This window comes from Macaca fascicularis, chromosome 7 (assembly GCF_037993035.2).
Source record: "Macaca fascicularis isolate 582-1 chromosome 7, T2T-MFA8v1.1".
NCBI classification, from domain to species: Eukaryota; Metazoa; Chordata; class Mammalia; order Primates; family Cercopithecidae; genus Macaca; species Macaca fascicularis.
The window spans coordinates 171107390-171129100 of NC_088381.1; the positions used below are offsets into that span (position 1 = coordinate 171107390).

Sequence of the window (21711 nt, forward strand, 5' to 3'; positions counted from 1 at the left end):
GCTGCCCTGGCGCTTGCTGGTGCCCTGAGCGGCAGGGGTGTGGGGCTGTGCACGCTGACCCGGGGAGCTGCAGCGACACTCACCCTCGCAGGCGTAGCCCTGCCGGATCAGCCCAACCATCAGGGAGGTGCAGTGGCTGCACTGAGTAGGGCTGGAGAAGGACTTGATGCTGAACTGGTGAGCTTTCGGCTGGAAGGAGAAAATCAAGAACACTGAGGTAAACCATGGACTCCTGAGAAGAGTCAGATCCATCTGCCTGTGATCCAGTTTATACACGGCTTGGGCATTATCCTGAAAAGGTGGAAATGTGCACGTTCTGGTCTTGGTCTACGTGTTCCCTAACAGGGCTCATCAAATAGTGGTGAAAACCACCTACGAGCCTAAGCCAGAGACAGGCCAACAAATACGTCCTTCAGTGGGAGAGCACTGCTACCAAACAGCGAGGTCAGCTGGGCCAGAGCGCCAAGGTGGCATGGCCAATGCTCTTTCTGGCTCACGCTCCTGGCCTCCTGGAGACCAGCACCAACTGGCTCTTGGGGGCCAACCTGGGGTCACATTTGGGTTGGGCTGCACACAGGCCTTGCATGTGTCCAAGACACACACAAGAATCACCTACAGGAGAACAGTTCACAATAGCAAATGCCTAGAAAGGCTCATGGTCCCTCATCGGGAGTGGACACACTGTGATCCCAGCGGCAATGGAAGCAGCCCCAAGGCTGAACGGAGGGACGTGGTGCAGGCCATGCGGGACCGCCTGTTTACAAAGCTCAGGCGCAGCAGAGACCAATACGATCCTCAGCAGGACACAGATGTGGGTGAGACCACTGGCAAGAAGTAGGGGAGTGACCGACACAAACTCCAGAGACCTGCGGGGGAAGAGGCTGGCTGAGGTGGGCAGGGAGGCCGTGGGGCGGTGCCCGGGCCGTCACAACTAGGAGCAACACACCAGCAGTCTGCAGAGCTGCTGCTATCAAATATGGTAACCAAATAAATGACCTCTTGACTTGGTCCCTGACTCTGCAAGAGTCTCAGTCCAAAAGGCAAACCCTTAATTAGCCTCATACAAGTCTGGCTTCTTACGTCCAGCTGGCATAGCTGCCTGTGGCAGGAAGCACAAGCAGAGGCCGTGTCTATATTAACAACAACTAAAACCACCTTAGGCCACAGGGCTATGTACTCGCAATGCTTGGAACTCGGGGGCCTGTCACCCTGGAGACTTTCTGATCCGCGTTGATATTTATACGAAAGAAAAGGGGATGTTACAGAAGAAGCCAAGGCCAGGACTTGGGAGCAGGGGCCCAGTGGGGTCCCCGTGCTGGCGCTCCAGGATGCACTTGTGAAAAGCATGAGGCTCAGAACCGCACACGCACTGCAGTGCCGCTTATGCCGAGTCATTCTTACCCACCAGCCACACGGTTCTGTAAGGTTCCCAAAGTGCAGGCAGACAAATGAAAGTCAATGTGGAGGAGTAAGCTGCCTATCCGTGGAGAGGGGAATATGGCTTGGGGAATGAGACGAGAGTAGGGAGACCAAAAGCTGAACATTTCTGATTAAAATATATTTGTGTAGCATTGGTGTCATTAAGAAAACACAGGATCCTGACAGTTTCCTGAATTACACACCATTCTCAACAAATTTCCTACAGAACACCAGGGTCACTACTGTGTGTACGCAAAAATGACTAAGTCTGTTTTACTTATACAAAAGTTATTTTCTAAATAACTGAGAATAAATAAACAACTAAATAACTAAGAAGGCGCCCCGGGTGAAAGCAAGGCCCCTACCTTCGGTCCAGCCAGAGCCAGGGCCTGCGTGGTGGGCAACGGCACAGCGGATGGCCTCTGCGGGGGCCGAGCCATGTCCTGGGAGACAAGCAGGACAGGTGAGTGTCGGCCCAGCTCAGCACGGCTGAGACACCTGGCCCCACGGGGTGCACTTCTCTCAAGAATGTGTTAACAGCGAACAGTTCTGCATCTTTAATTTGCTACAATGTTGAGACATCTGCTGAAGCCTTCCTCATCTAGGGGAGGGACTGACAGTTAATTCTCAAAATGAAAGGTGGGCTTGAGCACCTGGGCAGAGGCCCTCGCTGCAAGCTGTTATGCAGGGGCCAGGTGAGCGGTGTCTGGTCACCTGGACACGAGGGCAGACCCCAGGTGGGAGCATCACCAAGGCAACGCTGTCTCACCTCCTGTTGCTCTGATGCAGCCACAGACATCGACGGGGACGTTTCTGGCTTCGGAGCTTGTGTTTCTTGCTCACTAGCTGAGCTGGTCTGTGAGAACCAAGAAAGAAAGAGTTGGGTGAAAGGACATACTCTACATGATCCAGACTCGACTTACAAGTTCTTTACTAATAAAAGCACATTCTGTCTGGCCCAGAGGTCCCAGCGGTTCTTACTCCTGGATCCTATCACCCCTTGGGTCTCCTCACAGACTCCTGCTCCACTCCTAGCTGGCCGGCCTACCCTGAGGACCCCTGCACTTGGCATCCTCGGCTGAGTGGTGATCGCGTGGGCAGGTGAGTCTGACAAGTCACAGTCACCCCACTGAGGTGAGAATTTGCCTGGAGACACTTCTAATGCATAGCCCTGAGCACACCGCCGCCTCCTACAGCCTCCTCACCCTGGCCACTGAAAGGGCAAGACCTGGAAACGCCGATCCTTCCTGACCTTTATTCATAAGTAAGGTTACCCAACCTAGCAGCCTTCAGATCAATTAGCCAGGCAGGGCGCGGAGGCTCACGCCTGTAATCCCGGCACTTTGGGAGGCTGAGGTGGGGATCACCTGAAGTCAGGAGTTTGAGACCAGCCTGGCTAACATGGCAAAACCTCGTCTCCACTAAAAATACAAAAATTAGCCGGGCGTGCTAGCACACACCCATAATCCCAGCTACTCTGGAGGCTGAGGCACGAGAATCGCTCGAACCTAGGAGGTGGACGCTGCAGTGAGCCGAGATCAAGCCACTGCACTCCAGCCTGGGCAATGAAGCAAGACTGTCTCAAAAGAAAAAGAAAAAAAAGATCAATTAGCCAAATGCTTCTTAACCTCATTTCAAGGATCAAGAAGAAATTCAAACATCAAGAGAGGTCGGTGGGCCCAGGAGCAGTTGTAAGAATTTCCCTGAAGATTTTACGACACAGGGAAGCAATGTTTTGTTTTAACAAATTAAGAGTTTAATTTCACAGTGATTTATTTGAAGCTAAAGCTACACTCTGAAACCATTTAAAAACAACTCTGTTTCAGCACGTATTCCTGAAACTAATAGTTTATCATCACAGGCCATTGCTGTTTACACAAACGTACATGTAGGTATGCTGGGTAGTAAGTGTTAGCACCAGCAAACAGCGTACTAGGACACAGATATGGCTGGGTAGCCGCCTAAAGGAGCAGTTTACAGCTGTATTTTGTGTTCCACATCAGAATCCCAATGAACCAAATCAGATAAACACTTTCCAACAGTTGCAATTAATTAGGCCGCTAAGAAAGGAGCCAAATTCAGATGGGACGGCAGCACACACACATAAAACACACACACAACTGCGTACTGCAAATTCACAAGGGAAAGGCTAGCTCAACTGGCTAATTATCAAAGCTCAAAAACGTAAGCAAATCTGCCCCATAAACAAGGTATGTTAAGTGAGTTATGGTTCCATCTTTAGATAAATGAGGAGGAAAAGAATATTAATTTAATTTTAGTCATGTAAAAGCCCCGCTCGTTTCATTTAGTTGATTAATCAAAGGGATGCAGATTAAAGGACAGGAGCATTGAGGAGGCTGTGCACTAACAGGAGTGAAAGCCGCGGGAAGCCAGCGCTGGCAGCCACTTACTTCTTCCCAAAAGGCTAGCAGGGAAGATGCAGACGAGGAGGAGAGAGAGTCCTTGGAGGCAACAGACAGGAGGAACAAACATCATTTCCCACCCAGTCAACACTTGCACGAAGATATATTGACTTAATCTTGGTGGCAAACCATTTCTAGTAATAAGCAACATGTTTCATGCAGGCAGAGTGGGATAAGAAGTTTCTCAAAGACAATTTTCAAGAGTCTGGAAGCTCTAACAGACTCAGCCCCTGATGGAGGGTTTTTTCTTTCAACAATAAATGCCTTCCCACTTAAATCACAGAGGCATTAATGAGGGATTAATGGCCAGGCACGGTGGCTCACGCCTATAATCCCAGCACTTTGGGAGGCCGAGGCAGGCAGATCACCTGAGGTTAGGAGTTTGAGACCAGTCTGGGCAATACAGCAAGAATCCCTCTCTACAAAAAATTTAACAATTAGCCGGGCGTGGTGGCGAGCACCTGTAGTGCCAGCTACTCAGGAGGCTGAGGCAGGAGAATCGCTTGAGTCCAGGAGTTTGAGGTGGCAGTGAGCTATGATGGCAGCACTGTACTCCAGCCTGGGCAGCAGAAGGAAGCCCTGACTCCAAAAAATAGTTAAGATGGTAAGTTTTGTTATGCGTGCTTATATCAGAATTTATAAATCAACTATGGGCCAGGCATGGTGGCTCACACCTGTAATCCCAACACTTTGGGAGGCTGAGGTGGGTGGATCACTTGAGGTCAGGAGTTCAAGACCATCCTGGGCAACATGGCAAAACCCCAATCTCTACTAAAAATACAAAAAAAAAAAAAATTAGCTGGGTGTAGTGGCACGTGCCTGTAGTCCCAGCTATTTGGGAGGCTGAGGCACGAGAATCGCTTGAACTCCGGAGGTGGAGGTTGTGGTGAGCCAAAACTGCACCACTGCACTCCAGCCTGGGCGACAGAGTAAGACTCTGTCTGGGGGAAAAAAAAAAAAAAAAAGGGAGGGATTAGCAGGGGCAGGCGTGCTGGGATTAGCAGGGGCAGGCGTGCTGGCTGTAGAGAATGAGGCATAAAGATGTCGCCTCTGTCTCCATCTCCACAGCTGTGACTCTCATACTCACGGGCAGGACTGGCTGTAAACTCACTTGCTACTGGGCCCTCTACTCTGTTAATGTTACAGAAAGCTACCGCTTTCCTGCCGGCCTCCATTCACTGAACAAGCACCATCTCTGGTTCTCTGGAATCCACTCATTCCTCCCCACAGTGGTGCCTGGCCCCACAGCAACAGGGAGAGGCAACGACTTGTGCAGAAACAGGCTTATCAAAGATCCGGTGGGCACTTACCGGTTATTTGCTTCTTCAAAACGGAGGATTTCAGGGAAAAGAGAAGCATTGCCAATTTGATAAAACAAACATTCTGACAGGTGAAGGTGAAGAGGTGTGCATCCAGAGTGGCTGTGAGCAATGCAAGCCTGTGACAGACACAGGCCAGGATGCTAAGAGCCCACCCCAGGGGAGGCTGCTCCAGGCAGCTGCCCACATGGGCACCTGCTGACTACCCCCTACTCACACAGGCAGCAACCCAGCCAACCCGACCTCAACCCAACGATCAGACTTGGCATCATCCACCCTGGGCAGGCCGGCCTCTGTGTGTGGGAAGGGCACAGCTCCTCCTGGGCAGAGTTTGTGCCAAAGGTTCAACCCACATCTGATCAAGATGGAACATCAGACAAACCCAGAGTGGACATTCTGCAGGACAACTGACTTGGGTAACACCAAAATATCATTGTCATAAAAGAAGGGACAGATGGGGAACTGTTCCAGATTAAAGGAAACAAAAGACTAAATGCGATTCGTCATCTCTAGGTAGATCCAGAACTAGGAGGAAAAGCCAGCAGGAAAGGACGTTCCCAGGACAAGGGACACGTGGATACGGGCTGTCCCACGGCACCAGCGCGGAATGCCTGGTGACAGTGACACTGTGGTTATGTGGGAGAATGCCCCAATCGTGGGAAATAACTGCTGAAGTATGTTGGGGTCGCTGACACCTGCAAGTCGCTTTCAAATACTGCTGAGGAAAAAAGTCTCTCTGCTGAGAGAGAGAAAGCAGACGTAGCAAAACCCCAGGTGAGGGACACGTACACATGCACCCTATTCTTCCCACTCGCCTGCAGGGTTGGAGTTTTCTAAATCAAAGGCTGGAACCACCTCCCCCTCCCTACACCCCCATCAGGAGTTCCATTAGTGAGCTCTGCTCTCCCCGTTCCAATGTGCTTCGCGTGCTGCTGTCAAGGGTGCATCCCTACAGGTTCAGAAGAGGAGGAAAGGCTGTCCTGCCTCCACGGAATGCCACCAAGAACCTGCGGCCCACGGAGGGAGGCAGTGGGGTCTGCTCCTCACTCGACAGCTAATTCCCAAGTAGATGACCAGTGGCTCTGGCTGCCTGAGGGGCTGGCCTCCTTGCAAGGGTCTTGGCGAGGCACCTGGGGCCAGACTGTTCCCATCAACCACCTTTCCCATTGATCCCCAATGCTGAACTCTATAGCTATACAGATGGAAATACAACTAAAGTAATTTTATTTGCTCTAGTGTGGGATTTTTTTTTTTTTAAGAGCTAAGGTCTCGCTATGTTGCCCAGGCTGGTCTTGAACTCCTGGGTTCAAGTGATCCTCCCACTTCAGCCTCCCAAAGTGCTGGGATTACAGGTGTGAGCCACCGCACCCATCCCAATGTGAGAATTTGTATTAAAGTACTTACTTGAAATACTTGCTACAGGCCAGGTGTGGTGGCTCACAACTGTAATCCCAGCACTTTGGGAGGCCGAGGGGCGGGGGGGCAGATCACAAGGTCAGGAGTTCGAGACCAGCCTGGCCAATATGGTGAAACCCTGCCTCCACTAAAAATACGAAAATTAGCCGGGCACGGTGGCGGGTGCCTGTAATCCCAGCTACTCCGGAGGCTGAGGCAGGAGAATCGCTTGAACCCAGGAGGTGGAAGTTGCAGTGAGCCAAGATCATGCTACTGCACTCCAGCCTGGGTGACAGAGCAAGACTCTGTCTCAAAAAAAAAAAAAGAAATATTCACTATACAGCTGAGGCCAGTGTAGATTTCTCCCTGAAGATGCTGAGCACTTTCTTAATCTCATTTCTACTTAACTTGAGTTGAGAAAGCTTCTCTGGGAGCAACTCAAATACCCTGAATGTCTCTTACCTTATGCATTTAATGTGGGTTGATTACATGTGGGTCAAGTACATAGTTAGCACAACTCTGAGATAAATACTGAATGTATATTTACTGGTGTGTTTGTGGCCCCATGAGTGGTAAAATCATGTATTACACTATTTTTAACTTATCATAAACTCATCTGTCACTTAAAGAAAGAAAAACAATGACTCACTCTAAATGTCAGGTCATGTGCAAGGGGTGCAGTGTTGAAATACTCAAAAATGGAATCCTGAAAATCTGGAAGTTTGAGCCCTGTAAAAAGAAACAAAGAATAGTCAAGGTAAAAAAAAAACTAAAGTCTACATATTATTTTCAGACAGAAAGACTCAATGTCTTCAAGATGTCAATTCTCCTTAAGTAAGTGATACATCTGACATGATCCCAGTTGAAAAAAACACCAGGCGTTCCTCCAGAGATGAACAATAATCAAAAAGTTCACTTGAAAAAGTAACCAAGGGACTGGGCGTGGTGGCTCACGCCTGTAATCCCAACACTTTGGGAGGCCGAGGTAGGCAGATCACCTGAGGTCAGGAGTTAAAGACCAGCCTGGCCAACATGGTGAAACTCTATCTCTGCTTAAAATACAAAAATTAGCTGCACATGGTGGCATGTGCCTGAAATCCCAGCTACTTGGGAGGCTGAGGCAGGAGAATCTCTTGAGCCCAGGAGGTGAGGGTTGTGGTAAGCCAAGATCACGCCACTGTACTCTAGCCTGGGTGACAGAGCAAGACTCTGTCTCAAAAAAAAAAAAAAAAAAAAAAAAAAAAGGCCAGGCGTGGTGGCTCACACCTGTAATCCCGGCACTTTGGGAGGCCGAGGCGGGCGGATCATGAGGTCAGGAGATTGAGACCATCCTGGCTAACACGATGAAACCCCATCTCTACCAAAAATACAAAAAAAAAACAAAAACAAAAAAACTAGCCAGGCGAGGTGGCGGGCGCCTGTAGTCCCAGCTACTCAGGAGGCTGAGGCAGAAGAATGGCGTGAGACCGGCGGCGGAGGTTGTAGTGAGCCGAGATCGCGCCACTGCACTCTAGCCTGGGCAACAGAGTGAGACTCCATCTGGAAAAAAACAAAAAAACAAAAAACCCCAAAACCACAGGGGTGGCTGGGCTGGGGGTAGGTGGAGGAGGAGTAGATCTATCAGGTATTAAAGCAGATTCACTAAGGCCTCTACGATAAGAATCATGGCCGGGTGCAGTGGCTCACACCTGTCATCCCAGCACTTTGGGAGGCCAAGGCCAGAGGACTGCTTGAGGCCATGAGTTTGAGACCAGCCTCGGCAACACAGAGAGACCCCATCTCCACAAAAAAATAAGTAAAATTAGCTGGGCATAGTGGTATGTGCCTGTGGTCCCAGCTACTTGGGAGACCGAGATAGGAGGATCACCTGAGCTGGGGAGATTGGGGCTGCACGTGCCCCTGCACTACAGCCTGGGTGACAGAGTGAGACCCTGTCACACACACAAAAAAACACGAATCAAAAAACAAGAATCACATGGTTCTTGCCCATGAACAATGGAACGGGAGAAAATCCAGAAACAGACCCAAGTGCCCATGGTGATCCTATACATGACAACAGTCATACATAAAATCAGCAGGAAAAATAGCTGGTATTAATAACTGCTGCTGGACAACTAGCCAGCCATTAGCAAAAGACAAAACTGGATATACTCCTCAAACTGTATGTCAGAGCGCATTTCAAATGGATCAGTATTCTAATTACAAAAATGAGGCTGGGCACGGTGGCTCACGCCTGTAATCCTAGCACTTTGGGAGGCAAGGCAGGCAGACTGCTTGAGTCCAGGAGTTCAAGATCAGCCTGTGAAATACTGCGAAACCCCATCTCCAAAAAAAAAAAAGAAAGAAAACAATAACTAGCCAGGTATGGTGGCACGTGCCCGTAGTCCCAGCTACTCAGGAGGCTGAGGTGGGAGGATCACTTGAGCCCAGAAAGTTGAGGCTGCAGTGAGCCCTGATCGTGCTACTGCACTCCAGCCTGGGCAACAAAGCGAGACCCTGAATCAATCAATCAATCAATCAATCATGAAGCCACACAAGTATGAGAAGCATGGGAAAATCCCTCCAACAACTGGGAGTTAGCTGTATTTTCCTATTTATGACTCAAAAAAGGAAAAAGACTGAAAATTTGACACACAAAAAATTTTGAAAACCACCTTTTTTTTCTTTTCCTTGAGAGACGGAATCCGGCTCTGTCGCCCAGGCTGGAGTGCAGTGGCGAGATCTCAGCTCACTGCAACCTCTGTTTCCCAGGTTCAAGTGATTCTCCTGCCTCAGCCTCCTGAGTAGCTGAGACTATAGGTATGCACCACCACGCCCAGCCAATTTTTGTATTTTTTGTTGAGATGGCAAAACCACTTTTTTTTTTTTAAAGACAGCGTTTTGCTCTTGTTGCCCAGGCTGGAGTGCAATGGCGCAACTGTGGCTCACCGCAACCTCTGCGTCCCAGGTTCAGGTTCAAATTGAAACAATTCTCCTGCCTCAGCCTCCTGAGTAGCTGGGATTACAGGCATGCATCACCATGCCCAGCTAATTTTGTATTTTTAGAAGACATGGGGTTTCTCCAAATTGGCCAGGCTGGTCTCGAACTCCAGACCTCAAGTGATCCACCTACCTCGGCCTCCGAAAGTGTTGGGATTACAGGCATGAGCCACCGTGCCCGGCTGCAAAACCACTTTTATTTGGCAAAAAAATAAATAAATGAATAAGCAAAGACAAAGAGAAACAAGGAAAATACTTGCAACTTACATCACAAACAAAAGGACTAATCCCCATAATGCAAAAGGCTTTCAGAAATCCACCAGACTAATAACCTGAATTTTTAAAAGTGGGCAAACAATAAAAATATATAATGCACAAAATACAAAAGTTCCTCACACACATAAAAAGATGCTCCATCTTACTTATGAGAAACATGCAAGTTAAACTTCTATGGAGATGTTATTTCTCACCTATTCAGAGCAGCAAAAATCCAAAAGTCTGAAATCCTACTTTGTGGGCAGGCTGTGGGGCAGAAACCCCTCATGCAGAGTAGGAGGAGTGTCAGTGCGCAGCCTCTGGAGGCCTGTCCATCAGCACGTAGCACGAGTGTACAGGCATGTTTGCCCTTTGCCCTGGCAATCCCACTTCTAGAACTCTATCCCGAAACACACCGACAAAAATAGGAAATGTTCTATCCATTCAGCCACTCCTGGCAGCACTTTCTATGACAGCAAATGCCAGGGAATAACCCATCCCAGCGGCTGGCCAGCCCACGGCAGTGCACAGTGTAGCTGCAGAGGGGGCCAGGGGGCCCCCCCCAGCACAAAATGATGCCTTTTATGTAATCAGGGGATGCAAATGTGTGCCTAGATTTGTGTGTATTTGCCATATGTTTTCAAGATGAAAGGCTGGGCACGGTGGCTCACACCTGTAATCCCAGCACTTTGGGAGGCTGAGGTGGCTGGATTGCCTGAGGTCAGGAACTGCAGACCAGACCAGCTTGGCCAACATGGCACAATCCCATCTCTACTAAAAACACAAAAATTAGCCAGGGATGGTGGTGGCGTGTGCCTGTAATCCCAGCTACTTGGGAGGCTGAGGCGGGAGAAGCGCTTGAACCCAGAATGCAGAGGTTGCAGTGAGCCGAGATCATGCCACTGCATTCCAGCCTGGGTGACAGAGCAAGACTGTTTCACACACAAAAAAAGGAAGGATAAACCAAAAACAATGGCTAGCTTTGGGGAAAATATCTTTGAAGATGCTGTTTGAAAATGTTGATTTTGGAATTCTGTAGGTACTTTACGTAACTAAAGTAACTATTAAGTCGAAAAGAAAATAAACCCACTCATTTGAAAAATATTTATATTCAAATAATGCAGAACTGCCTGATGTTAATTTACCAGTATCTGCTCTGAATTTTTCTTCCATCTTTTTCTTCAAAATTTCCATTTCTTCTAATAATTCTCTGTTTTTGGCTTCAGAGTCCTTTAGTTTGCTAAAATAAAAAATAAATGGCTTTAAGTGCACTGAGAAGAGGTTGTCTATGAGGCAGTCTGGGGCAGGGCAGGATGAGAGGGCCGGGGTTTCTCCCCAGCACCGGGGACTGTTCAGAACACGGCAGCTCATGCTGGGCCTTTCTACTGCAAACACTACAAACAGTATGAATATTTCAAATATAAACATTCAAGCAGGAATTTAAAAAGTCATGGCTTAGGAAGGTGTGTCTCATGATGGCCTAATGGAGCTTTGATCTTCCTAATCTCCTTCCCAGGCGAGTCCTCTGTTCTCCAGGGACACAGGGCCCAGGCCGCTCAGCCATCAGCCCCGTCAATATGTTTCCCATAACTGGCAAGATGGTGGCTGCATCAAGAAGCACCAGCACCAGCCGTACCGGCAGCCTTGCAATTCCAGCAACTTCATGGAGGGGACAGAGAAAGTCAGGCTGCCACGGAGAACAGCTGGCCAGGAGGGACGCAGTTTGTGGGGGGCGGGGGGGGGCGTTCCACTTATCAGTGGGGTGACAGTGGGCAAATCACCTGCAGAGTGCGTAAGCAGGAGTAACAAGAGTGCCTGTCCTGTTGGGCTGTGGGAAGGTCACAGGATTTAACAGAACAGTCTTACAGCAGTTCCCGGTACAAAGGAAGTCAATTTAACTGAAACCTATTACCATTAATTCTTTTAGCCCCAAACTAACAGGATTTGGGACTCAGTAATTCTGTTAAAGACACTGTCCCTTCTAGGTCCTCGTCCGCCTCACGGCACAGCACAGCTGGCCTGGTTTTTATGAAACTGACTTTCATTCTCGTATCCTTATAAAACAGGATCTGCAAAGAGGAAACTCTCAGCTAATACTGACTGAATTTACTGCTGTGTGAAAATGGCATTCTCGTTACTGCTTGGAGTTGGAGAAAAATTTCAAGTGAGAATGCCATCTTCAACCTCTGTTTTAAAATATTTGCATTAGCTTGAAAGGAACAATCCTGAGTTAGTGAATGGAGCGGCATGGAGGTGACTAAGCAGTGAGAGGGGCTCCTGTCAGACAGTGGTATGAGTCTCACTACCCAGCGCGGGGCACAAGCACCCGCTGCTGTCAAAACACGGCTTGCACTGCACTGCACACCCCCGCGGCAGGCGAGGCCCTGCACCCTTGTGGCCACCTCCTCTGTGCTAGAACAGCCTGCTATTCAGGGCTCCTGCAGGTAAACCCGACTTGCTGCCTCCTAAGGTGCCAGTAAACACCGTGGCCCCGATTTTCCAGGTGAGGAGCATCAGAGCCCACAAGGCTCAGGGCTGGCTGAAGGCCACACAGCCCCCGCTCCTACTCAGAGTTAGACCCCAGCACCAAGTACCTTTCCAAGGTGAGGTTGGCATCCTTGACCTTCCTCAGCTCCTCCTGGACAAGCTGCTTGGCCCGGATCTCCGCCTCCAGGGCCGACTGCAGCTCCAGCCGCGCGGACATGTCCAGCTTCTGGCTGCGGCGCACCTTCCACAGTGGATCCTTGCGACATGGTTACGGTGTTAAAAATGCACTTTCAGTTATCTACTTGTTAAACTAATGTTAACAAATAAGTTATCTTTGTCTAACCTTAAGCCATTACTGTCTCACTTAGGTATTAACTCTAAATTATTGAGGTGCCTCAGGAGTTTCAGTTTTGATATTTTATGACTTTTACTCTTCCTTAGAAATCTTCTAAAAAAGAACATTTACTTTATCTTTGAGAAGAATAAAAGTAATTCTGTGGTACAACCTCTTTTTTTTTTTTTTAGATGGAGTTTTGCTCTTGTTGCCCAGGCTGGAGTGCAATGGCGTGATCTCGGCTCACTGCAACCTCCGCCTCCAAGATTCAAGCAATTTTCCTGTCTCAGCCTCCCCAGTAGCTGGGATTACAGGTGCACGCCACCACGCCTGGCTAATTTTTGTATTTTTAGTAGAGACAGGGCTTCACCATGCTGGCCAGGCTAGTCTCAAACTCCTGACCTCGTGATCCACCCACCTTGGCCTCCCAAAGTGCTGGGATTACAGGCGTGAGCCGCTGCGCCTGGCCTCTGTAGTGCAATTTGTATTTGGGTCCACTGAACCCTGGACCTTTTACAAACCTAAGGTACATTATAGGGTTCGGTTATCTTTTTCTCATAATTTGAAACATTTTGCGATTTCACCATCCTGGGAATTATGTCATTACTCATTCCTACCTGTGATTAAAAAAAAAAAAAAAGACTAAAATAATAAGGGAAGAATGACGGAGTGACCTAGGATGAAGCAACAGTGGAATATGCCAGTTCACTAACAGCACCCTTCTGTTTTCTTACTGAGTTGCCCAATGTATGATATCAACTTTCAGGAGGTATGAAAGAAGTCTAGAGATGCCATCTTGCTGATTTTTCTTTTTTTAAACCAAAAACCTTCATTGAACACAACTGAGAATTCTTCATTTTCCATCTACAATGGTAAAGAGAAGAAAATGGACAGAGGAAGGCCAGGTGTGGTGGCTCACACCTGTAATCCCAGCACTTTGGGAGGCCGAAGCGGGCAGATCACCTAAGGTCAGGAGTTTGAGACCAGCCTGGCTAACGTGGCAAAACCCTATCTCTACTAAAATACAAAAATTAGCCTGGTGTAGCGATGCACACCTGTAATCCCAGCTACCTGGGGGGCTGAGGCAGGAGAATCACTTGAACCCAGGAGGTGGAGGTTGCAGTGAGCCGAGATCATGCCACTGCACTCCAGCCTGGGCGATAGAGTGAGACTCCATCTCGGGGGGAAAAATATAAAATACACAGATCACTAAATGAACCAATAAAATTAATAAAGCTCTCTGAGGGCAGAATCCAGTCTTAATTTGATACCACAGAGCTCAGTGCTCAATAATTATTTGCTAAACGAATGAATGCCATCGAGAGAAGCCATAATGATCTGAAAGCTGGCAAATGTTAGCATTCCTTAAACTGGGGAACTGGTTGCACAGAAGTCTCTTGCATTACTGTAATTCCCTAAATAGTACTTAAATGTCACATTCACACTTAAAACCATTAACAAATTATTCAGTAATAGAAATGCAGGCATTACACAAAACCTACCAGTGTTCTTGACCCCAGACTAGAACTCCTCAAAGCCTCGAGCTCTTCGGTCATCTTGGAAGCAAGAGCTTGAAGGTAGCCCCGGGCATCTTTCTCGTCGCTGACCCTGGAGGAGGGAACAGATGTTCTGTCTCACGAAGCATAGCTACCAGCGAGAAGCCAAACAAGAAGGGGACGTTCCTGCCTTCCTCGGGACACACTGACACAGCGTCACGTCAGCCAGAGTGCCCACAGTGTACCCATTGTATACGCAGGATCACACTGATGGAAGCATCGTTACATGGCACGACTGTAGTTTAAAAAGACACCAAACTTCCAAGACTCAAGAATGAAAAAATTATATTACCCCATAAATATATACACCTACCATGCACCCACAAAAATTAAAAATAAAAACTCTTTTAAAAATTACAACTTCACACCTTAGGAGCGGAGGGCCAGGTCCCAGCTCGCTCCAAGTCTCCCTGCTGCTTCCGCAGCCACTTCAGGAGGGCTCTGCCTCCTGTATCTCTGAGAACGCGAGGGGTGTGAACGGCTTGCCCCAAGTCCTTCAGTGGGTTGGTGGGGGCGTGTCTCCACCTCCAGTCCAACAGAACCACTGCCCCAGACATGAGAAGTTCTGGGGAACAGCAACAAGACCTGCATCCCAGCCTGAGAGGCACGACCTGGCGTGGAGCACAGGATGAGGCAGCAGAGGCGGGACAGGCCTCCTGGACTGAGCAGGGAGTCGCTTTACGGCCGCTAATGGGGCCGCGCACGTACCACTGAATGATTTCCGCAATCTGAGCTTCCCAGTGGGCCACCGACTCCTTCTTGGCTGCCAGATCCTGCAGCTCATCCTCCAGCTGTCTATTTTGAGCTGTGAGTTTATCCACAAAGGAACAGAGCTGAAATGAAACAATTTCACCACAGAACTTGTTAATCGGGCATCCTTTAAGTATGCTGGCATTAACACTGGAAGTTCCTTTGAAGACTTTGAAAGTTTTCTTTAATCGTCATGAGATTTTTCTAAACTAAGTTCATGATACGGATTTTTTCACTGTATCTAGCTTAAGTCACATTTCAACTCAAATCTAAACCTAAACCGATGCAGCTAGTGACTTCAGGCAATTGGCACCTTTTCGCTGAATACAAACATCCTATTTAAAAGACCAAACCCATTACTTCATTCAAAAATCAAAACAGTCACGTGTGGTGAAACAGCAAGAACACGGGCTGAGAAACACGTCCTTGTGCACACAGCGTGAATGCACTCACACAAGCCTAGATGGTGTGGCTGCTGCACGCCAGGCAGGCCCTGTGGCACAGCCTGTCAATTCCAGGCCACAGCCTGCATACCATGTTGCTGTACGGGACGCTGCCGGTGGCTGTAACACAATGCTAAGTATCTGTGTATCTCAACACAGAAGAGGTAAAGGACAGTATTACAATCGTATGGGATGTCTGTTGTACACACGGTCTGTCACTGATGGAAGCATCGTTATATGGCACATGACCGCACTGTAAAAAGATCCCAAACTTCGGCCGGTGCGGTGGCTCATGCCTGTAATCCCAGCACTTAGGGAGGCCGAAGCCGGTGGATCACGAGGTCAGGAGAACGAGACCATCGTGACTAACACAGTGAAACCCCATCTCTACTAAAAATACAAAAAATAAGGCCGGGAGCGGTGGCTCACACCTGTAATCCCAGCACTTTGGGAGGCCGAGACGGGCGGATCATGAGGTCAGGAGATCAAGATCATCCTAAGACGGTGACACCCCGTCTCTACTAAAAATACAAAAAAAAAAAAAAAATTAGCTGGGTGTGGTGGCAGGCGCCTGTAGTCCCAGCTACACGGGAGGCTGAGGCAGGAGAATGGCGTGAACCTGGGAGGCGGAGCTTGCAGTGAGCAGAGATCGCACCACTGCCCTCCAGCCTGGGTGACAGAGCAAGACTCCATCTCAAAAAAAAAAAAAAAAAAAAAAAACCCAAAAATTCACCAGGCGTGGTGGCGGGCGCCTATAGTCCCAGCTACTCGGGAGACTGAGGCAGGAGAATGGCGTGAACCCGGGAGGCAGAGCTTACAGTGAGCCAAGATCGCACCACTGTACTCCAGCCTGGGGCAACAGAACGAAATTCTGTCTCCAAAAAAAAAAGATACCAAACTTCCAAGACTCAAGAATGACATTCTATTCCTCCATAAATATATATACCCACTACGTACATACCCACACAAATTAAAAATAAAAAAAAATTTTTTTAAATTACAATTTCCCTACAAAGTGCTAACTCAGGTACTTTGAATTAATTACCTTTTCATTTTCAGCGGTTAGCTTCTTGTTTTCATCAAATAGCATTGCTCTTTCTCGTTCGTATTTATCTTTTATTGTACCTACCGCCTCCTCCATCTCGTTATGCCTGCCAAGGTGAGCGAGAAACAGTTTTAAAAGCTCGTAACTTCGCTAATATTCGTTATCTATGGCATAGGTATCAGCTTTCATCTTCTCAACTGAGGAGCTCATGAACACCTACCGTTCTCGCCTTGACTTTTCTAACTTATCTTTTAACATCAAGATTTCTTTCTGCAGGGCCAGCTGGTGGCTTTCTGAATCATGCACCTCCTTCTTCACATTTTTCACTTCGAGCACATGGGAGGCCTCACGTCTGACCAATTCCTCTTCATAAAATAAGACTTTCTTCTCCAGCTCGGATTTGATTTTGGAAATCTCTTGCTGGTGCTCTAAAGTGGCACCTGCTCCCCGGCCTCCTTGCTTCATCTGAAGACAAAGGTTAACATAAGTTGACAAACCTCTGTGTCCTCAACGGTCACATTGTCCTTTCATCCCCTTTCATCCCCAGCAAGTGCAGACACCTTCCCAAGGACCGTGTATGCCTGGACTACACCAGATGATGTAGCTGACCTGGCTAACGTGATCCAGATTCTAGGGGGTCACAGCAGGAGACAGCCTTGCAGGGGGATGTGCCCGGGTCTGCCTGGGACCCTGAAGCTCTGCCCCACACCCTGTTCATTCAGGCCTGCAGCATTCTTCTGAGGGCTGACTCTGTGCTGGGCCCCTCCTTGTGACTGCGGTGACACTGAGGCCTCTGCTCTCATGTGGTTGGCTGGAACTGACAGCATACCAGTAAACGGGCGGAGGGGCTCCGCACCCCAGCTGGGTTGTAGGGAGCGGAAGGCGTGCCGGGATGGCTGGGGCAGCATCTGTAAGGTGCTGGCCTATTAAGTGAGGTGTCAGGCTAGGGGCAAAGAACAAGGGCACAGGCCGGAGTGAGGTGGGACGTGCTGGCAGTGCTTGTAGCACGCAGAGAGGCCAGTGTGTCTGGAGTGGCGGGGACAGGAGGGGTGGGAGAGGCACTGCTGGGCTGGAGCGGGCAGGAGGGTGGCTGCTGGACAGCTGTGGAGCCACGGAGGCCCTGACTGCACAGGAATGTGATCCGGCTTTGGTCTGCCAAGCTTACTCTGCCTGCTGTGCAGAGCGGAGACTCGAAGGCTGAGAAAGGAGCAAGAGCCTCGGGCACCACACGCTGAGGTCCAGCCAAGCCACGCTGCCAGAGAGGAACAGCATCTCAGGCCCACGTCCCAGAGGAAGAGCTACCAGATCACCAAGGGGAAGGGAGAGGGCAGACCCATCACATGCAGCCCATACATGAGGAGACCCAGGCCACGCTATACTGCCAAGGAGATCCGCCCCCAGCCCCTCGCCCACTCGGCCGCTGCGGCCTTCCCCACTCCCGCCCTCTGCAGCCTCCCGGCCACCCTCCGGCCCCACCAGCAGGCCCTGACTGATGGCCAGTCTGTTTCCTCCCCAGTCAGCGGCAGGTTACAGGCTTTAAGGAGCTTTTCCAAAACTCAACCGCACTGAATTTAGAATACCACGACGTGAAGAAGGCTATGAACTGACGGGGCTGGAGCAGGAAATGAGATACTAGTTTCCTAGGACTTACAGTGAACTGCCTTAAACTTTTATATAAGAAAGGAAAAAAATGAACTTGGCCTTTAAAAATGAAAGCAGTCACAAAGGCAGCGGTCACACCCCCACCTCTCCACACACGGGTCTTGCCTCAACAGCCTCAGGTGACACTCAGCCTGGACCACACATTACACAAGGTGACTTCCACATGGTGGCATCAGCAAAGATGAGCATTCCTCTCGGTTAAGGGCAGAGACCCCCGCCCAGCACTACCTTGAGGGCCTCCAGCTCGCTTTCCATTTGCTTGCAGAAGTTCTCACTGTGCTCACGAAGCTTGCGCTCCTTGGAGGCCTCAGCAACAGCATCATCAAGCTGAGCTTCCAGCTACAAGAGGAAGATCCGGTTTCCATTAACACAAAGCGAGCTCCACGTCACCAGTTAGAGCAGCACCCACGGGACCTCTACAAGAACAAGACCTCAAAGGAGCTTTGCGCGTGTTTGCCCTCCATCAAATCTTACCACAAATGGAAGTTTGAGGAATACACTTCAGGGTTCAACTGGGATGGTTGGTTAGTAATAAAACAACGTTCAACTCTAGCTTAAATTGATACTTTTAAATTTCAAGAAGGATAAATTTCTTGAAATTTAAATTTCACTGATTTGTGAAAACAAGTACTTTTGATATCTGTAGAACCTGAATTCATTAATTAAATGGGCCATTTCAAACACGCACAAGAGCGAGCAGAACAGCAAACCCGCGTGCCACACCCAGCTTCGACAGTGAGCTCTGGAGCCAAGCCTGCTTCATCTCTGCCCGTGCCCAAACCACTCGAGGGCGAATCCCAGGCACTGTCACCACTTCCCCCGTAGGTGGAATGCTAATTCCTCTTTAGGGGTATCACTAACTTCAGTTTTAACTGCCTATAACTACAAATATATTTGGGTTGCAAAATAGACTGTCTAAGAAGAAAACAAACAGGTCCTCTGTGGCTCAAGAACAAAGAGCCCTGAACTTGAAAGGAGCAGAAGCATGTGCTTCCAGGCCTTCTCATTCATGGGATTTATCAAGGAAACTTTAATAGAGTTCTAAACTAAGCACTGCTTAAAATATGTCACAGCAGAACACTCGGAATACCTAGGGCGGCAGGGGCTGAAAACCCCTGTGGTCCTGAGACGTTGTCAGGGGTGTGCAGGGCCCTTCCTTTCCTAATTAGCTACGTGTGGGAGCCAGGATTTCTTCATGTACTTTATCCCGAACAGCGCAGCAAAACAGACGGAAGAAACAGTCATGAGAACTCAACCGTTTTCTATTCAGCCAGATATTAAAGAAAAACTAACAAAATGTAAAAAATGCCATTCTTCTTGCCAAATTTTTAAAGAAATACTTTTCATTAAACATGTTACATATGTTAACATGAAATGGGTTTTCATTGCATTAACAAAATTCTGTTTTAATTTCTGCCATGGTGCATGTTGAGAGCTGTAGCCTACATAAGAAAGCTCTTTGGGGTTGCAATCATTCCAACAGCGGCGACGAGTGCTGTGTCAAGACACTTCAGAGGCGCTCACCTCGGCAGGCGGCCTCAACTGTGCTTCGCTGTGATTTGCCTTTCATATATACATATTTTTTTTTTTTTAGACGGGAGTCCCACTCTGTCGCCCAGGCTGGATTGCAGTGGCACAATCTCGGATCCCTGCAGCCTCCACCTCCTGGGCTCAAGCGATTCTCCTGCCTCAGCCTTCCAAGTAGCTGGGATTACAGGTGACCGCCACCACGCCCAGCTGATTTTTTTGTTTTTTTGGTAGAGATGGGGTTTTGCCATCCATGTTGCTCAGGCTGGTCTCCAACTCCTAAGCTCAACGATCCAGCCATCTCGGCACCTCCCACAGGGCTGGGATTCCAGGCGTGAGCCCCGCACCCGCCCGTGATCCGCCTTTCTACTGCCACCTGCCCTGTGTGGACTTATTCACATAAGCCAGGCCACATCATAGCACAGAATAAACACCCTCTATTTACTTAAAAGGGAATTAAAGAAAATCAGCACCACAAGAACCTTATTGTAATTTCACCGATATTGAGGGACGAGAACAACAAAATAAATGCTCAGCCCATCAACTTACTTGGCTCCACAGAAAATTTCCAACCCCTTTTATACTAATGCAGCCCAAGATTCCAAAGGCGTTTTATAGAAGTCACACAAAAGTCCAGTAGATACCATCCCTGAACCAGCCCCACAGCTACCTCTTTCCTGAGCTTCTCGGCTCTCCGCATCTCCTGCCGCATGGCGTCCACCTTCTGCGTGGCCACCTCCATCTCTTCCTCCTTGTCCCGCAGCTGCCGGGACACCTTCTGCTTCTGGGCACGGAGCTCTGCCATGCGCTCATTCAGCTCCGAGAATTCCTGCAGGGCCAGCTTTCGCTGCTGATGGGCATCTTTGAGTTCCTTGGCCTGGGATTTCAACCGCTCCGAGGCTTCAACCAGTTGCTGAACAAAAACAATTACAGATGTTTTATGTTTGCCTAACAAAGGCTTGGAAGGCTGGAGGTTTGGTCTCCCACGACACTGAGGAGTTAAAAGCGACAGCCGATGCTGGTTACAGATTAGAGCCACAGATCTGAGAAATTCCCTGCTTGGAAAAAGACCTACGCTGTGTCTCACGCCACCCACAAAGGCAACGGGAAGGCCACCTGGGTTCAGGTGCCGAGCACCAACTGCACACCAAGAAAGGCGCCACAGGCTGGGCACAGTGGCTCACACCTGTAATCCCAGCACTTTGGGAGGCCGAGGCGGGCGGATCACCTGTGGTCAGGAGATGGAGACCATCCTGGCTAACGTGGTGAGACCACGTACTAAAAATACAAAAAAAGTGCATCGTGGTGGTGCGTGCCTGTAGTCCCAGCTACTCAGGAGGCTGAGGCAGGAGAATGGTGTGAACCTGGGAGGCAGAGGTTGCAGTGAGCCGAGATCGTGCCACTGCACCCCAGCCTGGGCGACAGAGCGAGACTCCATCTCAAAAAAAAAAAAAAAAAAAAAGCCCCACAACCACGCAGGGGCAGCGTGCTTACAGGAGGACGCCTGGCTCCGTAACGACAGCCTCTGCCCGAGGTCGCCTGCAGAGCCGCAAAGCTGAATGAAGCATTTGGGCACTCAATCGGGTTACTTCAACATAAGCAAACTCCGAAAAGCACACACAGACACAAAGTGCTGAAGGTGAAGTCACGGTGAAGAACTGCATAAAAACCAGTCTGGACAGCCTGCCCCTCACTGGAGACTGGTGTGCGGATGCTGGCTGTCACTCTGCACTCACCACACTGATGACCCTGACCTCCCTGCAGCCCATCTGGTCAACTACCTGGCAGTTCAGTCACTGCTGCACCTGCTCGTCTGAGATGGAAGTGACAAGACCCTGAGCAAGCTGGCAGAGCAGCTGCCCACACGTGGACGGGAGGCCTCCCCAGGCCTCTCCGGGCCCACTGGGAGGTACCATGACCCTGTCAAGCAATAAGGTGCCACACACCCCACACTGCACTTCGACAAGTCACTCAGGTGGATGACACCACAGATTATCTTAAGAAACGATTTGGGTTTGATACCTGGCACATTTTAGAGAACAGATCATAAACTACAGGTTCAAGGATAACATGTATCAATGAATGTATTTTAGAAAACACGTATATAACTAACATGG

The 21711-nt window shown here is 49.2% G+C and overlaps 1 protein-coding gene across 8 annotated transcripts in view; it reads right to left on the minus strand.

Moving 5' to 3' along the window:
• CDC42BPB (CDC42 binding protein kinase beta) overlaps positions 1-21711 on the minus strand; it is a 132733-nt gene that overhangs the window by 22307 nt on the left and 88715 nt on the right. For 2 of the 8 annotated variants that reach the window (XR_010576953.2, XM_015454228.3), the window contains exons 13-25: positions 20265-20507; positions 18296-18406; positions 16626-16870; positions 16406-16511; positions 14876-15000; positions 14114-14219; positions 12385-12533; positions 10936-11030; positions 7206-7285; positions 3831-3881; positions 2189-2275; positions 1785-1862; positions 84-189 (exon numbers count right to left, since the gene is read on the minus strand). Coding sequence is in view for 4 of the 8 variants with exons in the window: in XM_015454228.3 (XP_015309714.1) it covers positions 84-189; positions 1785-1862; positions 2189-2275; positions 3831-3881; positions 7206-7285; positions 10936-11030; positions 12385-12533; positions 14114-14219; positions 14876-15000; positions 16406-16511; positions 16626-16870; positions 18296-18406; positions 20265-20507 (1582 nt within the window). In the remaining 4 variants the exon portion in view is untranslated. The remainder of the gene's footprint in view (positions 1-83; positions 190-1784; positions 1863-2188; positions 2276-3830; positions 3882-7205; positions 7286-10935; positions 11031-12384; positions 12534-14113; positions 14220-14875; positions 15001-16405; positions 16512-16625; positions 16871-18295; positions 18407-20264; positions 20508-21711) is intronic. The other 6 variants (XR_012416159.1, XM_005562262.4, XR_012416160.1 and 3 more) reach the window with 3 other exon arrangements.